Source organism: Lonchura striata, chromosome 3, assembly GCF_046129695.1.
Source record: "Lonchura striata isolate bLonStr1 chromosome 3, bLonStr1.mat, whole genome shotgun sequence".
In the NCBI taxonomy this organism is placed as follows: domain Eukaryota; kingdom Metazoa; phylum Chordata; class Aves; order Passeriformes; family Estrildidae; genus Lonchura; species Lonchura striata.
The window spans coordinates 102,953,363-102,974,825 of record NC_134605.1 but is presented as its reverse complement, the minus strand read 5'-3'; the positions used below and the strand labels follow the sequence as shown (position 1 = coordinate 102,974,825).

The following is a 21,463-nucleotide window of genomic DNA, read 5'->3' as shown; positions in this document are numbered from 1 at the left end:
AAAATAATAAAACAGTCAAACCTCTCTTCAAAGCAAATATTGACATCACAGTGTCTTTGATTCTCCATTGCCCAGCATCTGATTTAGTCACTAGACAAATGAAAGAAAGTGATTGTTCAGAAACACTATGGACTACGTGGTCCACATAACACTCTAAGGTCCTTGAGCTTCTCCAGCAGTGCTTGAAACAGAGCAGAGCTAGCTGGCTGCTTCAGAAACCCCTGGAGAGGAGGGGAATGCACAGAGCTGCAGGACTCTGCCAAGCAATGAGCACTGCTCCAGCACACAGCACACACCAGGAAAGCTGCCACCACCAGCAGATGAACTTTAGAAAAATGAGCTGAAATAGTTCTGATACAGATGCCCAGGTGCAATTCCCACCCTACATCTCTGATGGGAACACGTGGCCGAGAAGGGGATGTGCTCCCATCTCCACTGCTTGGCACTTCAGCCCCGGACAGAGACCCAGCAGAGCAGCTGAGCTGCTGCTCCCACTGCTCCTGCCCCTGAGGCAGCAACCCCCAGCAAGAGCTGCGCTGGCGCTGGGGAGCAGCAACTCCTAGAGACCACCACAGATGTTTGCTTCAGTGCCCACAAATCCAAGCTCCTGGGGAAGCCACCGGGGTGGCCTTAATCACAGCAAGATCCCCTCCAGGCACCAGAATTGCTCAGGGTCACAATAGCAGGAGAGGTGGCTAAGTGGAACAAAAAGGTCCTATCCTGCTTACACCAGACACTTTATCCTGGGAATTATGACTAAAAACCTCTAGGACCTGATAGAGCTTAGCCATGGCTGGATCCTAGGAAAAATACAGGCACAATGGGAATAATTTATTTTAACAAACTAAAAATGTATTGTGCTTTTGGAAAGAAATTAATAAATATTATGCTTCCATGGAGTAAAAAACAGTATGTACCAATATATTCTCTGCCCCAACTTGGAAAATGGATTCCCAGCTCTAAAATTACATAAATGTGTTAGAGAGCACAGTTTTACATGTACATAATTCCTTCATTTATGTAATGTTTTTACAGGTGAAAACTTCACTAACTTGTGCAATAGTTCTTATACATTTTTAATACATCTCTACCTGAAAAGCAGAAAATTATAAAAGCAAATTCTGTGTAAGATATGAGACTGCTGCAGTGGAAAAAACAATGAACAAATCAAACAACAATACCCATGAAAAAAAAAACAAAAAAAAACAAACAAAAAAAAACCACTTATCTCACATGTAAAACTCTTTTCCCAATTTTTTGTCCCCAAAAATGCATAACACTAGTTGTGTAAAAAATAAACCACTATATGAGGCATATTTTAAAGCCTCATATAAACAATGAAGCTTTTATGGCATCCTCAGAGCAAAGAATGTCCAAATATGGCTGAGTTAAGAACCCTGAGAATTGACTGCTCTTAATGAATTCACTGAAGTTTGTCAGTCCACATTTACAAAGAATCAGAAGAGAAATAAAGAGAAGCAAATGTGATTCAACTCATTTTCCTGTACCATTCTCTAAAGATACTGTGTTATAAACATCCTCCATATCTTGGATACTGGAGGCATCTGTTGAATCTTGGTCACTGACTACAATTCCTACTGAAGAAAGGCTAGAAATGAAGGAGTGCATCTTTTTTGCATAAATATCCCTAATGTTAAAATAGGGTAGGTCATTGCTTTTCTCTTTGCGATCATTGTTGCACTGGTCTCTATCAATAGCTTTTTGCTTTTGGTAGTACTTAGAAAACTTATTGAAAATAATGGTGATTGGAAGTGCTACCACCAGTATCCCACAGATAATGCAGAGGGTGCCGAGCAGCTTTCCAGCAAGTGTGACCGGGTAAGTGTCCCCATAACCAACAGTGGTCATGCTGATGGTTGCCCACCACCAGCAAATAGGGATGCTCTGCAGCTCTGATGAGTCATCATCTTTCTCCACTGAGTAGACAAGCACTGAAAAGATAGAAATCCCAACTGACAAAAACAAAAGCAGAAGTCCAACTTCTTGGTAGCTGTGTCTCAAAGTGGCTCCCAAAGACCGCAGTCCTACGGAGTGCCTGGCCAGTTTCAGGATGCGAAATATCCTCATTAACCGTAGGATCTGAACCACTTTTCCCATGTTCTCAATATCTTCACTTTCTTCTTCCTTCGTGTCCACAGCCAGTGTGGCATAAAATGGGATAATAGAGACAAAATCGATGATGTTCAGTGGTTTCTTCCAGAACTTCTTTTGACTTGGAGCAGTGAAGAGCCTGATCACTAGCTCAGCAGTAAACCAGATGATGCACGTAATCTCCACAGCTTCCAGCACAGGGTCTCCAATCTCCCTGTCATTGGCATCCAGCCTTTGAAATTCTGGCATGCTATGAATGCACATGGCCACAATTGATGCCAGAACAACACTCAGGGATGACACGGCAATTAACTTGGCAGACAAGCAGTATGCAGGATTTTCCATCCTGACCCAGATCTTCTTTCTTATTTCACCAAAACACAGATTATCAAACTTTTCTAGCTCTTTATCAAATATGGATGACTCTTCATTGGAGGAGTCCATACTGTCGTTGCTCTTCTGATCCCAGTCTTTTTCAGGACCTTCCTCTTTCCGTTCTTGGTACCGATTGCTGCAGCAGGAATCAATAAACAGCTCGTTTATCCCCCAGTACTCTATTTCCTGGCAGAAGGAAAAGACACAAAGCTCTTCCATAACGTGAAGTTTGCCCGTATAGTAAAAGTTCAGAACATATCGGAACAAGGAAGGATTCCTGTCAAAGTAATATTCCTTGTCTGCCACACTATAATCATCACACAGCTCTAGAATAGCCTCTTCTGAATGGCACTTGAGAAGTTTTCCGAGTCTGGTATGGGGAAATCGGAGCAAGGTGCTTTGATCCACAGATTGCTTAAAGCCACCCACATTCAAATTGATAAGTTCTGCATCTTTGCCAGGTCTGCGGAAAAATTCACCATAAACCATTTTGGACAGACGAGTTCCACTGTTGTTGCCCAATGAGATTACATAGAACCTGAAAAGAACATAAGATATTGTTAGAGCATTTAATTCAGTTTTGCTCTTGTGACACATTCTTTTCTTCATCTCTGGTTACTGTGAAATGCTGTAACAAAACAAACAAACAAAAAAATTAAATTACAAATACCCTTATTCAGCAGTTCACAGGTGTAGTTTTAAATTAATTTGGTTTACAGCTTTAGCAAATTTGAAAGCAAGTTTGACCTGGTTTAGGTCTCCTTTTTACCAGGCTGAAGAAAGACTGCCAAATTCATCTGCAAATCAGTCTCTGTTTTACTACCACACTGAAATTAATAGTCACGAAATCCACTTCAATGATGCAAAAAATCTTTAAAGAGAAAACTTGTCAATCAGTCAAAACATTTAAGATAAAACTTTTGAGCAGGTTTCTCTCAATTACAGTTTCAGTTGAGTTGTATTAATTTATATGATGTTGCAATTTATAATCCACTAGTTCCAATGTTATTTGCTTGAATGTGGACTGCAATTACTTTTGCAGACATATCAATTCATTTACTTCTAGGGTAATTCACACAACAGTGTTCCATGCTCTTGAAAACATATCACAGCTGTATTTGAGGCTTTTCAATTCCTGACTTCAGAATGCTGTAGTATACATTTGGGTTTCTGCACTTCCTCAGGTATTTTCCTATCTGCCTTCCTACCCAACTGAAGTATCACAGCATCTTACAGCCTTGGTCAGTTCCAAAAGCAATTCCTATTCTGCCACAGCATAGCTACAACCACTACAGCAAAGCTGAGAAGTTGGAGTTGAAGTGTCATGTATGGAAACAGAGCTTTCAGAGATGGAACTTCCACAGTAATTTTTCCTCAACAACTAACTGTGGACACCTGCAGATGGACAGAAGGGCATTTAAATGTTTCCCTATTTTACTATAAATTCAGCTGAAACTGAATTCAAAAGGTAGTTATAATTACTAGTGAGTAAGTTAACTTTTACAGAACTGCTTTCTTGCTTTCCTTCCAAGGAGAAGCCACTGTAAAGCCAAAACTGGCAGCTCTTACACTTGCAATCAGAATATATGTTAACTTCAGATCATGAGGAGAGCAAATGTTTTTGACCTCTGACACTTAAACACTAATTGATGTACACTAAGCTAATTTATTTCAGTTTAGTATGGAAATCAATTAATTTTAAATGTGACAAGATAATAAAATTCTCCTGCCCGAAGAGATGACACCATATGGTGCCATGCTTAGCATGTAGAGCTGAGGGAAGAAGAGGGAAAGAGGAGCGACACTCAGAGTGAAGGTGTTTGTCTCCCCAAGTCACCATTAAATGGGATGGAGCCCTGCCTTCCCGGAGCTCTGCCTTCCTGGCTGGACACCTGCCTGCTCATGGGAAGGGGTCAAAGAATTCCTTGTTTTGCTTCACTTTTGCTTTACCTATTAAATACTTTTTATCTCAACACCCAAGTTTTCTCATTTTACCATCTGGTTCCCTGCCCCACCCCACAGAGAGTGGGTGAGCATGAGGTTGAGCTGCCAGTTGAGATTAAATCACGACATAGAAATGATTTTGCTCCTTTAAATTTAGTTTTAAGGCAGGTATTTGCTAGGTAATAAAGTGGTTGTAAGACACATTTGCTTCAGGCATTTCCCAAGGCTTCAGTTTTTAGGAATCATTAAGACATCAAATATGACCATTGATCTCTCCTAACAGAAGGGCAGCAAGACTCATCTGATAAACATCACCACACTTCTCTCACGATCTAGAGCCAAGCTCTGTTTTATAGCACTATAAATAAAAAAAAGCCATAAATCTGGACTGGAATGACTGGAAGTCAAAGTATATTCAGACCCAACAAACCTCTAGTTATTGATTCATTTTAGTCAATAAAATCTCCACTTCTAGCAACTCATTAACACGAGAACACTGGCAGTGTAAGTGAGCACTATAAAAACCAAGCAAGATCTCATGGAGTCATAGACCAGTAGAATAGTTAGGGTCAGTCTCATCCCCACCCTCTCTGACAGGGCCAGGGAACCTTCCACTAGACCATCTTGCTCAGAGGCCCATCCAACCCAACCTTGAACAATTCTGGATGGAGTAGGATGAAACATCCACAGCTTCTCTGGACAACCTGTGCCAGTGTCTCACCAACCTCACAGTAAAGAACTCCTTCCTAATATCCAATCTAAATCTACCCTCCTTCAGCTTAAAGCCATTACCTTCCTGTCTGGGGCACTTCTGGTCATGACAAATAATGACAAATACAAAGCAAGTTTTAGTCATAAATAACTAAAGCAAGAACTTAGTGCTCAGCAAATTCTTAGTACACTAGACTGACTTAGTGTTGAGACAGCAATATAAAACCATATCAATTATGCAAATGATATTCATAATGATGCCTCCATGAAATTACTCTGTATAATAAATTCAGTGGGCAATATTTTACTGCTTTATTTTGAGGGTACTGTAGTCATAATTTGTGCAAAATACAGAGAGAAAGTGGATTTTGCTTAGTAGACCATGGTCCAGAACCTGCTTAATGTATTACTACCATTAAGTGATTTTTAGACTACAGAAAGAATGTACATGAAAGATTCACAGTAACTGTATCAAGAGGAGCTTGATCATCTGAAGAATGTCATGTCTGACTTGCAGAGACCCTGACTCCTGAGCCATGGACCAGGACATTGTTCTGCCAGTTACTATCAGAATAATTTGCATCATTTTACCAAGTGACTCAAGCTACAGGGCAATGACCACAGATGAAAACTTCTGTCTCAGCACAACATTCCCTCTACTCAAGGAAACTCTTCACTCACTCAGGAAACTTTTTTCCTCAAGGGTAAAACTGTGCTCAGCTGGAAATGATATTTTCCTGGAGTGCCAAGGCCTGTGTCATGAACATTCTAAGAACCACAAGCTTTGCAAATCTCAACCTGAAGTGCAACATTAACCTCTTTGATCTTCTTCAAATACAGATAACATAATAAACTGATAACCATTCCAAATCACACAATTCTTGCCCTGGAGAGAGTATAAGAGAGCAAATAAACACATACCAGATGTTAGTTACTTGTTTGCTTTAATTGCTTCAGCTGTTTCAAGCAGCTACTGGCTAAGAATTAATACAAAATAGAAAATGAAACAAGACACAGAAGAAAGATGCTTACTGGAAGAATGAACATTATTTTTCAAGATAACCAAAAAATCCCAACAAATAGAAGCTCCAAATGTTAAGCTTCAGGCTAAATAGAAGCCAGCCATAAGGAAAGCTGTGTGAAAAGGATACAAACTTTAGAAAAAAGAACAGAATGACAGGATCTAACTCTTCCCAGTCCAATTTGGAGATGGGCTCTAGCCAGTGCTTCTGCAGTCACACATTGTTGGTGAGGCCACAGGCCCATTGTCTGGCTTGGAATGGGAGCTGCAAATTTCTGGGCTTTTAGCACTCTGTGAAATCCCTAAAACTCTCAAAAGGGGAGTCATGGAGACAGTTTGCAGATACAGTCCCTTTGAGACAGCTATGCCACAGATGTGCAACACATCCCAAAGCCCTGTGGTTTCCAACCTCTTCTGGAACAAACCACTAAGAGATTTTTAGTGACTATGTGGATCCCCATACTACACATTTATTTGTCAGCAAAGTTCCTCTTTCTCAGTTATGTCTTGCATAGTATTTACATAAAGTCACCATTCTCTGTGAGGTCCTACACCACAAGTTTCAGAACATTTTTTTTGACATGTTGAATTTTTGAGCATGACACCACCTTGGCCACCTGCAGCTCCAAACTGGGGCAGTTTCATCTTTTGTTAGCATTAATCTGTGATTATGCAGGCCCAATAGAAAGGAAGTTGAACTGCTTTACAACTGTTGTGCTCTGCTGCTTGAAATACTCAAAGAGAGCACATGCCTACAGATTTTCTACCAGTTTCCTTCATGGTTATGTTGTCTTAGCCTCACCTCCTGCTTCCTGCGCAGTTATACTCCATAAACCTCTCAAGATAAGGTTCACATTTTAGTATGGTTTCCTCTAAGTTGAAGGAACATAAAAGGGCCAAGTCCTGCTCACAGCGAAGTCACAAGGGATGTAAAACTGATGTGAACCTGAAAGGGCAAATCCCAGTAACTCTACAAAGTATTTCCAGAGCTCAAAGTCATTTTTTCCCAAGGAATCTGATGATCTTGATAGATTTCCATTTTAGGGTTCCAAACTCAGGAAATTCAGCTGTGAGTAAATTCCCTCTAAAGAATCTTACTTTGGCACTCAGCCATGCCCAGGAACCAGATTTTGTCTCCTAATGATGCAAACACCTGGGCTGTTACTTCTGCTAATTTCCTGACAGTTAAGAGCTTCTACCAATCATCCAAGCTACACACGTGCAGGTTCTGACACCAAAGTAATTCTAAAATGTTGTGGATAACAAACCATAATAACCTTCAGCTCAGGATCAACATTTCCCTGATTTTTTAAGTGTTTGAATTCCCACTCATCACAGGGCAAATACTTGTCTAATGCACCATCTAGAAGTACTGTCTACATTTCTGACTCACTGAGCAGAGAAAAACACTTAAATGCATGTATAATTTACTTGATCAATCACAATTAGGGATTTTGGACTGAAATCCAGTTAGCATGACTTAAGTTGTTGTCTGTCAGCTGGGCAGTAGTAACTGCTTTCGCACACCTAATTAAGCCTAGAAAAATGTAAGGTAATATTGGCACAGCCTCTTTCACTGTGATTTAAACTGCAACATTCAATTTGTTGCAATACTTGTCAGTTAAGTTAGTTGTAAAGTCATGCACAGTCTATGGAGGCAGAGGCTAACTTAAAAAGTCATCCAGCACAAATAGCAAGACCATCAGAAGAAACCACTCTGTGGTTATGGACACTCTGTGAAGCAAAGAGGACAAATTAATCAGCTAAATTGCTTTCTCAGCTGTAATTTATTTTTTGTATTCCACTGGCAGTATCATCCTCTATCCATAATATTGCATTAAAATGCCATGAAAATAATAGAATTATGCAACTACATTTCTTTTAAAATGGATTCAGTACAACCTCCCAGACCTCAGGTAAATAAAGTTTGAGTTGAATTTTGTTCTGATGCTACTCCCATGTACCCCAGTACAACTCTACTGTCACCAGGCCGTTTCAGAAACTGAGCTTGTGCCAAATGTTTGTGCAACTTTGCAATACAACAAAGATCAGAAAGAGATGATCATCACTTGTAAACAACTGTAGCTGTCAAAAGCACTACCAACATTCAAATGTAAAATTATTTAGATATTCTTACCATTTTATTTAAATATTCATACCTGTTGGGAAAACATCTCCTCCAAACGACTGATAAGGAAGAAATGAAGCTGTTACAACTGAGAGTAAAAGAACACAAGCAAGAATAGAAGAAGGAGCACCTCCAGCCCATGGCTCCCACCACTCAGCCAGGCACAGGTTTTCAGGGGTGAATCACCAGAAGTTGGGTCCATCTCTGCCATGACTAGATAAGCAGCCTATATGAGTAGTGCCCATAAGGTGTGTAACTTCCATGGGACTAATAAAATGTAAAACTAATCCTTCCAAAGTAAAATTCTGCTATTTTCACTATGAGGATACTTGTAAAGACAGAGGATATGCCAAGGGTTGGGTATGAGAAAGGGACAAGGGAAAACACACCAGCTGTAGCCTGCACGTGACAGAAGCTTCTTTGGGAATGCAGTGTGTGATCTGAACTCCTTTCTTATTTGCATAAGGAACAAGTAGCAACACCTAATACCACCCAGTTATCAGAATGTCACCTTGTAAAATGATTAAAGTGAAAAAAAAATTAAAGTTACTCTCTCTCTGACTTGAAAAGCCCCTGGAGATAACACACATTATGAGAGTTAACAAGGCTTGCACCTTGCAACATTCCCAATGGCTCTACAATTTATAGTCTGCTCATATAAATTAAAAGATCATTATCCGCAACTAAGTGGAAGTGACAGATTAAAATGTGCCTGCTTGAAAACCAACCTGTAAATCCCCAGACTTAAGCACAGTTAGAATGCTGCAGTTACCAAACCTGTTCCACAGCCAGCCCAGACAGACAGCTGACCACACTAAGCACTTCCTTGTGTTCTATTGTCCCAAGGGCTGAAGTTCGCAGAAATATTTGAAAAGACACCAAAGGCATTGTTACAAGCAGGTCAGCATTGCTGTGATTGATGGTAAAAGAAATTGTTTCTCTCCAGGTTATTTTGGCAAAAATCTTGTTTGACAGGTGGTATTAATGGCACCCATCAAGAGCACAGCTCCAAAAGACAAAGTACTATCTGAAGTGGACATTGCAACTTGTAGGTCTAGGTACTTCTGTAATGGGCATCATTTCTATGGATCCTTTCCCCAAATTATTTTTTGTACCCCATTTTCCACTGAGTTCCTCATTGTTTCCATTCAAGTACCTCTCTAGTGATTACAATTAACATAAAATCCTATTGTTACACTTATTGTGGGAATTTGTGGTACCACTAGTTGTCAAAAATATTTGATACATGACCCGCATGTCAAACACTTCCATATAGGAAAAAATTATGCAGAAGAAAAAGGTATCAATATACTTCCTAAAAATATTTCTGCATTCCCTATCATTGATTAATCTAGAATTTAAGAAGATCCTTGGTGAAGCTGTAATTCACTTATAAATGTTGCTTGATTTTGAAAGGTTACCTACCTAAGCAAGGAAAATAATGCAGATACCCAGACCCAGAGAGCAGTGTCCCTGAAGTTACACAGCAGATCAGCTGCCCACAAACAACCCCACATCCCTCTCACACCATTACCTCCTTCACAGTCTCCCCAAAAGCTATCAGACACAACTCCAGGTACTGGTACCCTGAGACGTGGGCCCAGAGCCAGCAGTCAAATGCATTCTGAGAGTTCAGCCCTATAGCAGCTAATAAAAATAACAACAACAAAATATTTATCTAGCATAGAAAAATCTAAATACCATTCCTGTGTTTACAGTGCAGTTTCAATGTCCATGGTTGTATCGAGGGGTTAGGATGGCAGAGGTGAGAAACTGCCCCACCTATCCCAGCACAACTCCTCCAGGTCTAACAAAAGGGGATGAACAATTAGACATGATCTATTTTATCTAATACACAGATCCATGAACCATTGAAGACCTTCCTCAGTTTTTAAGGAGGGTGCTAATGGTTCACAAGCACAGTGGCAAATCATAAAGAACCATAGCTATTCCATGTTTAGGAAAGAAATGCTGACCTTGGTGCAACTCAGAATACTCTTATCTCCTGTGGAAGGGGTACAGAGTGTTAAAACTAAGATTTAGCTCACTGCCAAGAAGACTGATCTGATACTCAAAAATTTTCTATTTGTTTGTCCATCCTACATTTTCTGACTGCAAAGTAAAATTAGTTATCCTCATTTCTCACTTTGGAGTCTGAGGACATGTCCTCCTATTTCTAGCACAGATGACAGAGCTGTTGATCATTTCTGCTCCCAGATTATCTCTTCCCACTCCTAATTTCTTTACTTTTTTTTCAATTAATTTTTTTCATTTTTGGAAGCAAGGTAATATTTTTAAAGTACACAAATCCAACCCCAACATCAGTTTCACTGGGTAAAAAAGTTGTTCTGAACAATCTAAAATTTATGCGCCAAATTAAGTAGGACTTTTCTTCCTTAAGCTGGGAAGAGATATGAACATAAACATCAGGATGTCGTAACACATTACAGCAGAAAAAAAATGTAAGGAGACCTGAAACCAGTCCTGTCTGCTACCAGCAACACTTTCACTATCAGCAGCCACAGGAGCAGCAGAGCTAAAAGGGAAATTCAGCTGCAGAGCACTCACCTGGCTACACATGACTTTTAAATCCATTATACCTTTATTTTGCAAAGTCCTGGCTTTGGGATAAGGTGCTTGAACAGAAAAAATTCTCTCCCCGCAATATTGTTCTGGGTGTACCTCAGCCCATTTGCTGGAGTTGTTTTAATTTATTTAGAAATAAGATGTAGTAATATACCACTGAACACAGACAACAGGCTTAGAATGAACCTTGAAGAGTAATATAATTCAGCTTCTCCCCCTCAAGGCACGATCTGCTACTTCTAGAAAAATTTTGGCAGAATGTTTATTTCACGTCCCATGATAAAGCCTCTCCAGATAGGTTGTGGAATCTGGTCCAGTGCTTGAATGCCCTTGTTCTCATGAAATTATTTTCCTAACATCTATTTAAGCATATGGTGCTGCAGTCTGGGCCCATGGATGTGTACATGTACAGCAGATTTGGAATGGGAGGGAGTCACTGAGGATGGACAGCAGAAACAGACTATCTACAAATTCTCCACAAGTAAGTTCTTTCCTTTGCTATATATTTAGTTTTACTTGACAGTCTGAGTAGATAAAGTTACATTGTATTTATTTTTTTATGTTTTGAAAAAATTCTATTATAAACAAAGGTTTTCTTTACCACAGTGAAGTTCTCCAAGATAGTCAGAGTCTCTTAGGCAACAACAACACAAGCAATTTTTATTGTGAATATTTTGAGTGAAACCTTCAACTGAAAAGCTGTAAAAACACTTGTGTTTGCAGCATATTAATCTCACTAAAGGAGTCAGTACTGCTCAATATAAATTCTCTTGACCCCAGACACTCTGAAGCAGAGCTCCAAATCTCACTTACGTATAAGTTCTGCAGTCATTCACTTTCAAAGCATCCAAGTAACTTTTACAATGTGCTAGTATGCGTGACTTGAGGCCACAGGCTAAGGAAGGATATGTAGAGGCAGCTGGAAAAAAATATCTGCAAGAGCCACAGTGCAAACCTTACCCACACTGAGGCCTCCAGAAGCCTCCATTTCCTGGAACACTCAGATTTTGGTACATGCTCACTGCTCCTACAGCAGACATCCTTTGGTTACACCACTCCTCTTGACTTTCCAGGTAGCACAACAAACTAATTTGTGATGAAAAGATCCTTTGGAGGTCATCTTGTCCCACCCAGTGTCAAAACTGGTTCAGTGAAAGAAGGCTGTTCAGGGCAAATTGGTTTTTTTAACATCTCCAAAGTTTCCCAAACTCTTTGGTAACCTGGCCCAGTCAGACCCCTCTTATGGGGAAAATATTTCTCCTGAAGCCCTGTTGACACTTTTCTGTCCCAGTCTGGGTTCAGTGACTCCTTCTGGGGACCTGCTGGCTACAGCCTTGCTGACAAAGCCCAGGATGCAGCTGGCCCCCAGTGAGGGCACAGTCTCACTTGTGTTCTGCACACCCATGTCCTTCTCTTCAGCTGCTTTCCATTCAATCAGCCCCCCAAACTGTTGCATGGGGCTACTTCCTCCCAGATGGATTTTCTCCAGATTGCTGACAGCCCTTTTAACAGCATCCCAACATTCAACCAGTGTATTGTTATCTCAGTCCTTAAAAAACAAAGGTGTTTTCCCTGTTTATTTCAACCTAGCTGTGCCCACAAATCATTCAGCAAGAAAGGACATTTGCTAGAAAATGTGTGAAGCGAGTATGTGACAGGCTAAGATATAGAATTGCATCACTGCATCACTGTTCAACTGAATATTCATAGAAGCTGAGGCATGTCATTGCACACACAAAGGAACAGCCAGCAAGTAAGTTCTTTTCACAAAATAAGTATCAGTCCTAACCAGTGCAATTCATTTCAGCACTTTTCAGCATTATTACGCATTGTTTTTTCAGGAAGTGTTGAGTAGACACCATCACCTGGATCTACATATGCACAGTAATATCACATATTGGCACAATTTGTAAGGTTCTGGGGTGTTACGTGTGTGGGCTGGATTCTGGCTAGTACATATGTTTGCACAGCCCATAACAATACAGCCAACTCAAAGTCAGACCTTATAAAATTACTCAGGTGCCATGTTTGCTATTGTCTTCCAATGACAGAAAGTTTGGAACAGATATAAAGCCCAACCAGATTAGAAGAAGTTTCAGAAGTCAGAATCCAGCCCTTTCTCTTCCTTACTTCTCCCACCTTTTTTTTTAAATTATATTGTTCTAACATTTAAGATGACCCACACAAATGTCCAGAGAAGGAAAAATGAAGGTGTGTAGCTGCATAAATCTTAATCCCACAAAATTAGCAAATGTTTTGTGGAAGACTTTAACAGGACAAGGGATTTCTTAGGTTTTTGCCTGGGCTAAACTTCAGCTAGATAGATTCATAAATTTCCATAACAAGCCCTCAGGATTTTGAAGACACCACATACTAAGAGGTCCAGAGGAATATCTGAGATCCTAGCTACATGTCTTCCAAGAAAGAAGAGTTAATTAAGTATATACAGTGCATTGGAAGAAACTAAGAGCAAAACAAATTTGGCTTGTTTTAGTAATTTCCCTTTATAAGCTGCTGCTTGAAGCAAAACAACACTGAACATCACTGTAAGCACAAACTTGTTTGGCCTTAAGGGCAATGCTAATCTTCAACTCTCTAGAAGAAAAAGAAGATACTTGAAATTATATATTTTATTTCTTTCTGTCTACTTTTGAATGAAGTACTTCAGCATGTGCTCAGTAAAACTCTGGAGAGAAAAATTACAATTTCTGCCTCTCACTTCATTTGTGAGGCAGTTTTACCACAGCCCTCAGACTTTTTCTCTGAATATATAAACCCTTGATATCATCTGAAATCTGTAATACTTATCTAAGAGAACATGTCTTGGGTCTTAGGCAATCAGACGTGTTCTCTTAGTCAGCTGAGACTCAGTCCAATTTTTTCAGAGAAGTTTTCAGATAGAGTTGAATACACACAAGCAAAAGGAGTCTTTTCAAGTCACCTTGGATTTCTTACAATCTAATGAATAAAACTGTGCTTGAATATTCCCTCAAACCAGGGCTTTGCTCAGCTCCAAGGCTAAGTGATAACTCAAGAAGGCTGAAACACATCCCCTGCCTCGAGCAGTTACAGAAGACCTCAGTAAAGACTGGCTTCACCACCAGGAAATGGATGGAGCATCCCAGAGAGACACAAACAAGTACTATGCCTAGCAGCTAGTGCTTGCAGATTAAGCTTTTCTCACTTTCAAAATTCACAGGTTTCCATGTGAATCCACAATAACTCTTATTTGAGAACCAAACATGTTATGAGCTAATTTTCCCTTTGTTTTGTTCTTTTCTGTCATCATATCAAATTAATCAATGTAAGTGGAAACACTTCTCTCTGCCTGGCCTAACATCCAGCAAACTGTAAAAGAGAATCACGACTCCCTAAAAAGAACAGCTTACAATGAGGACATAAACACCATGACTGTTTCCAGACTAACAGCATCGAGCTAAAATACCACCAAGAACTCATTCTATCCCCCTTGTCCAGCTCAAGCTTTTACCAATTTCATGGGTGAATTAAAAGAGCAGTATTGATCTATGCTGCCTGCCCTTTTCAGAGCAAACATTGCACTGGACAGGAAGACACACAGATCTTCTTAGCTTAAGAAGAATATACAAGGCAGCATCATTCTCAGCAGCTTATTCAAGGGAAAAGGTGTCTGCCCCTAAAATGTCATGCTGAAACCATCATTCAATGCCTGTCACTAGCTACAGCTAAACATGGAGGACTGACTTACATTTGTGCTGCAGTAATCAGTGAGCTGTTTTCAAAATGAAAACCTAACTTATGGCTCTATTTGCTCTTCTCTCAACGGGCAATAAATGCAGTTCATAAAATTACAAAGCAGCTTTGGAATCGTAACCTAATTAAGTCAGCAGTAACTGATTGAAATAACTGAAGAATTATATATATATATATAAATATATACACACATATATATATAAGATAAAGCCTTCAATAAAAAGAAGTCTCCTTTGGGATATACTCAGTCTTCCACCACCCCTGTTTTAAACATACTGAATGACAACAATTGTCCACAAAATTAATATTATACATTTATAACTGCATCTCATAAACTATGAGGTTGATTCTTTTCTCACTGAAGCCAGGAGTGAGAACCCCCTTGCTCCCTGGAACACATACCACCAGAAAGGTTTTACAGCTGAAGCCTCTACAGCAGTCAACACCACTGCAAGCAGCAGCAGCTCTTGTCTGCTGAAGGAGAGGAGGTAGAAGAGAAGCAAGGAGCATGGCAGAGCACTCAGAAGTGCTTCCAATTCTTATGAAACTACCCAGGCTGTGTTGTAACTCCTCCATACAAACCAAAGCTGTCATAGATTTTTCCTGAGATGATTATCTGCCTCCCACAGGTAACTGTCTGTACTTATATGAACATCAACAGTCAATTTGTTAGGCTCAAACGACAAAATAACAGAGAAATATGAAACTCTCTATGCCAAATTGCCAATACTAAGTTTTACAAGATTGATGTCCAAGACAGCTTTTGTCCATAAATCTCACAGCACTTTATTAAGTGCTCTGAGGCAGATACTTTGGAAGCTGGATCTGAGACTTGAGATGTGACCTTCTCAATGCCATGTAGCAGGTTAACATGCTTCAACATTCCCAAGTCCATGAATCTGCCTTTGCTCTGAGGAGAAGACAAGCAATCCTCTTCACAAGTAGAGCTCTGCACCTGTCATTAAGTGGCACTGGGCTAGAATGATTAAACATGTGGAAGAATCAACCAGTTTTTAAGGTATCATTTGGCATCTAAGCTGCTTGTCCAAGCTGATGAACAAAGGACAAAAATGTAAAAAAAAGGAAGAAAAAGGAAGAAGCAAAATTCTGCCTCAGATCATAAATAACCTGTCCCCCTTAAACCATCCACACTCCATTTTTGTCCATGTGACCTTTGCTGGTTTTTACTGGCAGGCTGGTAAAATTTTTAAAAGGGAAAACAGAAAAGTTCAGCTAATTTCTTAGCCTTTTCTTAGCTCCAGCTGCACAGGTGCACCTCCACAGCACAACACCTCACAGGGCAAGAAGGGACAACTGCATCTCTTGCTGCTGCTGGCACAGGTGAGGATGGTGCCAGGCTGCCTGTGGATTGATTCAGGATTCACCGCCCAGCAGCTCTCCCTGTCCAAGATCAACCTTTAAGATATAAACCTGCCTGAAGGAGATGGCAACAGACACTGAGCAAGCCAAAATCAGGCTGATGTCTGCAGCCAGGACAGGTGGCTGCTATGAACAAAAGGGAGTCTGAAGGGTTGAGCCATAGTGGCCTCTCTTGGAAAACCCTCCCAGAAATTCCTCAGCAGCTATCAGAGCTGGTACACCAAGACCTGCCACCTCAGTCCCCTCACCTGTCAGGGATGAGAAGGCAAAATGGGTAAGACACCTTAGTGTGAAAGGCAAGAAATGAGTTGGAGAGTTTATGGATAAAAGAAAGGAGAACAGAAATTCATGCTATGACTAGGGACATCAGGAATACCCAATAGACAGACAGCAGTGACATAAACAATTTAGAGAGGGAAAAATGAGTGAAACATTCTACATCTTTATATCAACATTACCAGCACACAGAGACCACCACGTTTATTCCAGACTTACCCAAACTCCTTGCTGAACAGTGCACAAAAATCGAGGTCTCAGGCTTTACTTGTAACATAGCAAATGGACCCAAAAGTGCAGCAAAGTAAGCAGAACAAAAACAGTGACCACAATGGGACCTTCTAATACAAATCATAAAGCTCATCTTGCCAGAAGACAGATGTCTCCTGAAAATCACTGTGGAAGGAGCTCCCTCAGAAACTAAGGACCAACACAGTCAATATCATCTCCCTCTGCAAGAGAGATAACTATTCTAGAAGTCATCTCCTTTAAAATAGAATGAAAAAAAAAAAAACAAAAGAAAACCATTACAAGCAACTGTCATATACGGAACACCCTTGCAAGAAAAACGAGCCAGTTATCCACAAATGACAGCTGACAGCAGCTTAACACAGTGCTGTTAGGATGTCAGGTACAATATGAATGAGACAAGATGAGCAGAACACATTCACAAAAAATGGAAAGTACAGTAATAAAGAAAGAAGCATCAGTAAAATATGGGAAAATGAAAAGGACCAGAAGGAAATGAGGTATAAAAAAGAAAAAAAGGTAAAGAATGGCGCAACATACTGAGATATTATCTTGAAGCAGACAATCCCCTGGCATTAACTGGTGCAGAACATTGTCTGGAACAGGTCAAGGACAGTTTCTGTCAGCTGAGGATTTGGTCCTCCACACAGAACCAGGCAATGGCAATGACAGCATCCTGCCTGGTTTCCTTGGGTTGCCTTCCCCCTCAGAAAGTGAAGAGGCAACGCAGGAAGACAATAAGATGATGCCATAAATTAAAAGGCAAGGCTTAACAGAAATCAAAAAATAGATTAAGAACAAGAAATAAAAACAAAGGGTTTGGGAAAGGCAAGATAAAAAGAAAATATCCACAGATTAGTGGAGTACATTTTATTTATTCATGATCTCTCTTTTATTATGTGTCCTTGGCAGATGTCCCACAACTGAAAATTTGCAAGGCAGATAGTGATGAGAGTTTAGAGACTTGAGCCTTGTTTCTGGTCATTAGCCTTGGGCAGAACTCTTCAATATATATGCCCCAACAGGAAGTAAACAAGTTCCTTAAATCAAGAGTCTTTGGACAGAAGACATGCTGCAAACAAATGGGCTTAGACGGGGATCCCAGGAGTTAAGACAAAAGCATGGTCTCGACCTGTTCTCAAGTAACCAAGCTGAAGGTCAGGCTGCTAGCAGGGATAATGCCCAGCAGGACACAGACTGCCTCTGACCAGCTCACAGCAGACTGCCTTGCACCCACCCTCCTTGTTAAGCAGCCTTTATTTCACCTGAGAGCATGCGGGCTCAGCCAGCCCAGCTGGCAGCACAGGGGTGCCACCAGCCATGGCAGCAGCCTCTGGAGCATCCCAGCACCGAGGCAGGACACGTCCAGCTCCGGCCTGGCCAGGGCTCAGCCAGAACAGCACACCTCTGGCAGATGCTGAGTGCTGAAAGCTCGGCTGCCTCACTCTCCAGGCAGGTTTAAGGTGCCTCTGCAGCTCGGCCCAGTCACTGCAGAACCTTGTTTTGCACTGGGGCTGAATGGTCTTGGCACTGAGTGCTAGAAGCTGATTTTATCCTGCCTGTGGCTGTAATTGCACAGCTAAGGTGGTACTGGTGGCTAAACACCGATTTGCCATCTTTTCAGGTTTGAGGTGGTTTTATTCTTCTTGCCCTGGGAAAGTTGCTAAGTCCTAGAGGGGGTGAGCAAAGAACTTCTCCTCCTTCAGGACCTCTCTGTTTCTACAAAGGACATTCTAGTAAAACATCTGACCTCACCTGTCCCAGGAACGATTCTAGAGGTCACACTGCAGTTTGCATCAGCTCAGCTGAAAGCTTATCATTGATTTTCTTTTGCCCACACTCGTCAATAGGAAGTTGAAGGGCTGCTACAAGGCTGTGGGTTGCCTTAGTGCTGAGACAGGTAACAAGACATAGACATTTACAGACAAGGAAGAAGGTCTCTTAAAAAGGAGCTTTTATGTCCTCTGCTACAAATACATATAGATGTATTCTTTTTATAATTTCAAGACCCGCTTAAATTTATCCAGACAGTATAAAGCAGATCTAACAGACAAGCAAAGAACTGTGATTTAGGAAATCTATATTATTTTGGACCTTCCCCATAGTTTAATTCCTGAAATTTTAAAAAAAATAATTATACTGTGCCCTCTTTTAAAAGAAAACTGTTCTGAAATCTACAGCTAAGAAGCACTGTTGTAAAAGCTAACAGACTAATGTCTGTTAAAGTTCTTTTATCATCATTTAGCTACCTAACTGTATTTAAATAATTTACACAATTTCAGAACATAAAATCATTTTTGTCTACCCACAGTGTTATCTCAGCAGAAGTTTAGATACAGAAACTAAAAGGTTTCTTCCTTATAAGCCTTATAATTGTCTTTCATTCCCCCAAATGACTACTGGTTTCAACACTGCTGCTATGGGCATCTTCCCCCCAGCAGCAGATATTAAATACATCATGCAATGTTAAAAATGGTTCATGGCTTAGGATATGAACTCAGATCAATTCCTACCAAAACTGTAGGTTATTTATTTAACCCTAACTGATTAGAGGAAAGATTTTGGGAAATGCTGCAATTTTGACTGAGGAAAATAAGAATGAGTGGTCCAGGACATGTTTCTGCAAAATGAGATCTGCCCCAGGTATCCCAAGTCAGACACCCAGAACTTGAGTCATACATCCCCTCTGAAACTCCTGGCTCCCGTACAAGCCTGCTCCCTCTGTCCCCTCAGGACGGTAGCTCGAGTGCCTTATGCCATCTATTGGCCTAGACCAGTGACAGGCGCTCGGAGGAGAACTTTAATTCTGGGAAAGCGACTGTGTTAAAAGGAATCTGTCGGTAGATCTGTAAATTCTGCTAATGGAATCAATACACTGCCACTGCTCATATCTTGAGGTCTACCTTGCCCAGCAGACACACGGAGTTCAGCTCCCAGAATAACCAGCAGCTGTGCTTTGCATTAGGCAAATATAAAATAGTACACAGCGATCTCGCAGGCAAGAAAATCCAGAAAATAAGCAGAGAAAACTTTCACTGTCCTGCAAATGAACATTTAAAAAGCCATTCATAAAAAGAGAAAGCTCCTTCAAAATCCACTTAGTTTTAAAGTCTCGTTAACTATCCCAAACTTAGTATAAGTCTACTTTAAACCGGACACGCATAGTGAAGAAACTTCTTCCACATTTCCTTAGCCACAAAGCCTACTGTAGCCATTCACAACTGCTTAAATCTAGTTTACTTTTTAACCTAAACGAGTTTCTAAAAGACGAGGAAGAGCTGTACAACGCAAAACGAGTCAGAGGCATCGCCACTAACCCTCTCCCGCTCAGGCCATTACAAAGCAGCCGCGGAGATCCCGGCAGGACGCGTCCCCTCCGAGGGCCAGAGCGGTGCCCGCGCCCGCTGCGGAGCCGCCTCCCGCACAGGGGCTGCGCTCCCGAGCCAAGACTTCGGCGGGGCAGCGATCGCGCCGAGGCTCCCCCTGCCCCGGGTGGCATCCTGGGCACCCCTCTTCCTCCTCCTCCCGCGGCTGTTTGCCCGCAAAAGGCAAAGAGAAGACATCGAACCTCCGGCACCGCGGGAGCCGCGCCGCACCCCGCGCTGTCCGCTCCGAGCCGCGGCCGCTGCCCCGGGGCCGGGGCGGCGCTGCCCACCTGGAGCCGCCGGCGGCCGCCCCGCCGCGCTCCCGGCCCCGCGGGGCCGCCCGAGGCGGGAGGGGAAGGCAGGCGGCTGCGGGCGGGCTCCGGCCATCCCCTCCCCGGCCCCGGGCATCCCCCGGCCCCGCGCCCCGCTCCCGTCCCGGCGCCCCGGAGGGTCCCGCAGCGCCCTCGGGGGACCCCGCTCCGCTCCCCGCGGTGCGCACCGAGCCCGAGCGGTGTCGCCTGGCCTCCGGGGGTCCCGGTCCGCTCGCTCCCGGGCGGTCGGTGTTCCCCAGAAGTCCCGCTCCACGCCCCGGGGATCCTGCTCTGCGGCGGAGTCCCGCCCCCACGGTTTCCTCTTCTCTCCGGAGCGTCCCCGCACTTTGCCTCTCGGTCCCGCACAGCATCCCCGGCGTCTCGCCCCGGGCCGGGGAGTCCCGCAGCCCCCGGATCCCGTGCGGACCTGGCAGCGCCGCTGCCCCGCGTAGGCACCTACCCGGCACGCCCAGGCAGTGCCGCCGTGCCGCGGCTCGGGAGCGGGGCCGCCCGTCCGGAGCGGCGATGCTGCCCCGGCGGAGCGGGCCGGGCCGGGCGCCTCCCGCCCGGGGCTGCGGCAGCGGCGCGGAGCGAGCGCCGGCCCTGCCGCCCGTGCGGCGCTCTGGGCTCGGGGCTCGCTGTCCCGCTGCTGTGCGGCTCGGGGCTCGCTGTCCCGCTGCTGTGCGGCTGCGGGTTCGCTGTCCCGCTGCTGTGCGGCTCGGGGCTCGCTGCGGGCTCGCTGTCCCGCTGCTGTGCGGCTCGGGGCTCGCTGTCCCGCTGCCGTGCGGCTGCGGGCTCTCTGTCCCGCTTTTGTGCGGCGGGGCCGGCGCGGCGCGCTCAGCTGTCAGCGCCCGGGGATGGATCTGCCATCGATCCCCAGCGCCGGTGCGCTGGAGTGGCGCATACGCGGCTTGATAAGCGGCGGTGCAGCCTGAGATGCGGAGATGCAGAGGGAAGTAATTTGGTTTCCGTGTTGTGCCCCAGAGGAGTTGTTTGCTTGTGTCAGGGCTCAGTTCTGCCCCAGCTAAAGTCAGAGGGCAACGGGAAGCCAGGCCAGCTCCCGGCGTAACTCGAAAGCACTATTGCGACAGCGTTCCGCGGTTAAACATTTTGTCTGTTTCAGTGGTGTCGTTTTGAAAATTACCGATAATGAACGGGGAGGGTTATTCCTTCATCACAAATTTTGACAGACTGTAAAGCATTTTCTGCACTTTTGCCAAACTTTTCAAAACTTTTCACTAACAAAAAGTACTCCAAAACATCATCATCATCA

General features: G+C 42.9%; 1 protein-coding gene across 5 annotated transcripts; it reads right to left on the bottom strand.

The window, feature by feature from the left end:
* Positions 1 to 1,194: 1,194 nt before the first annotated feature.
* Positions 1,195 to 20,741, bottom strand: KCNS3 (potassium voltage-gated channel modifier subfamily S member 3). Of its 5 annotated transcripts, none has more exons than XM_021525363.3 (2): positions 20,651 to 20,741; positions 1,195 to 3,025 (listed from the first exon to the last, which is right to left on the bottom strand). In XM_021525363.3, exon 2 carries the CDS (start codon positions 2,974 to 2,976, stop codon positions 1,495 to 1,497), a length of 1,482 nt encoding a protein of 493 aa, XP_021381038.2. In that variant the 5' UTR covers positions 2,977 to 3,025; positions 20,651 to 20,741; the 3' UTR covers positions 1,195 to 1,494. The 5 variants fall into 5 exon arrangements, with proteins under 5 accessions (XP_021381038.2, XP_021381039.2, XP_077638569.1 ...); XM_021525364.3 differs by lacking the exon at positions 20,651 to 20,741 and adding an exon at positions 20,170 to 20,206; XM_077782443.1 differs by lacking the exon at positions 20,651 to 20,741 and adding an exon at positions 20,083 to 20,136.
* Between the last annotated feature and the right edge of the window lie 722 nt (positions 20,742 to 21,463).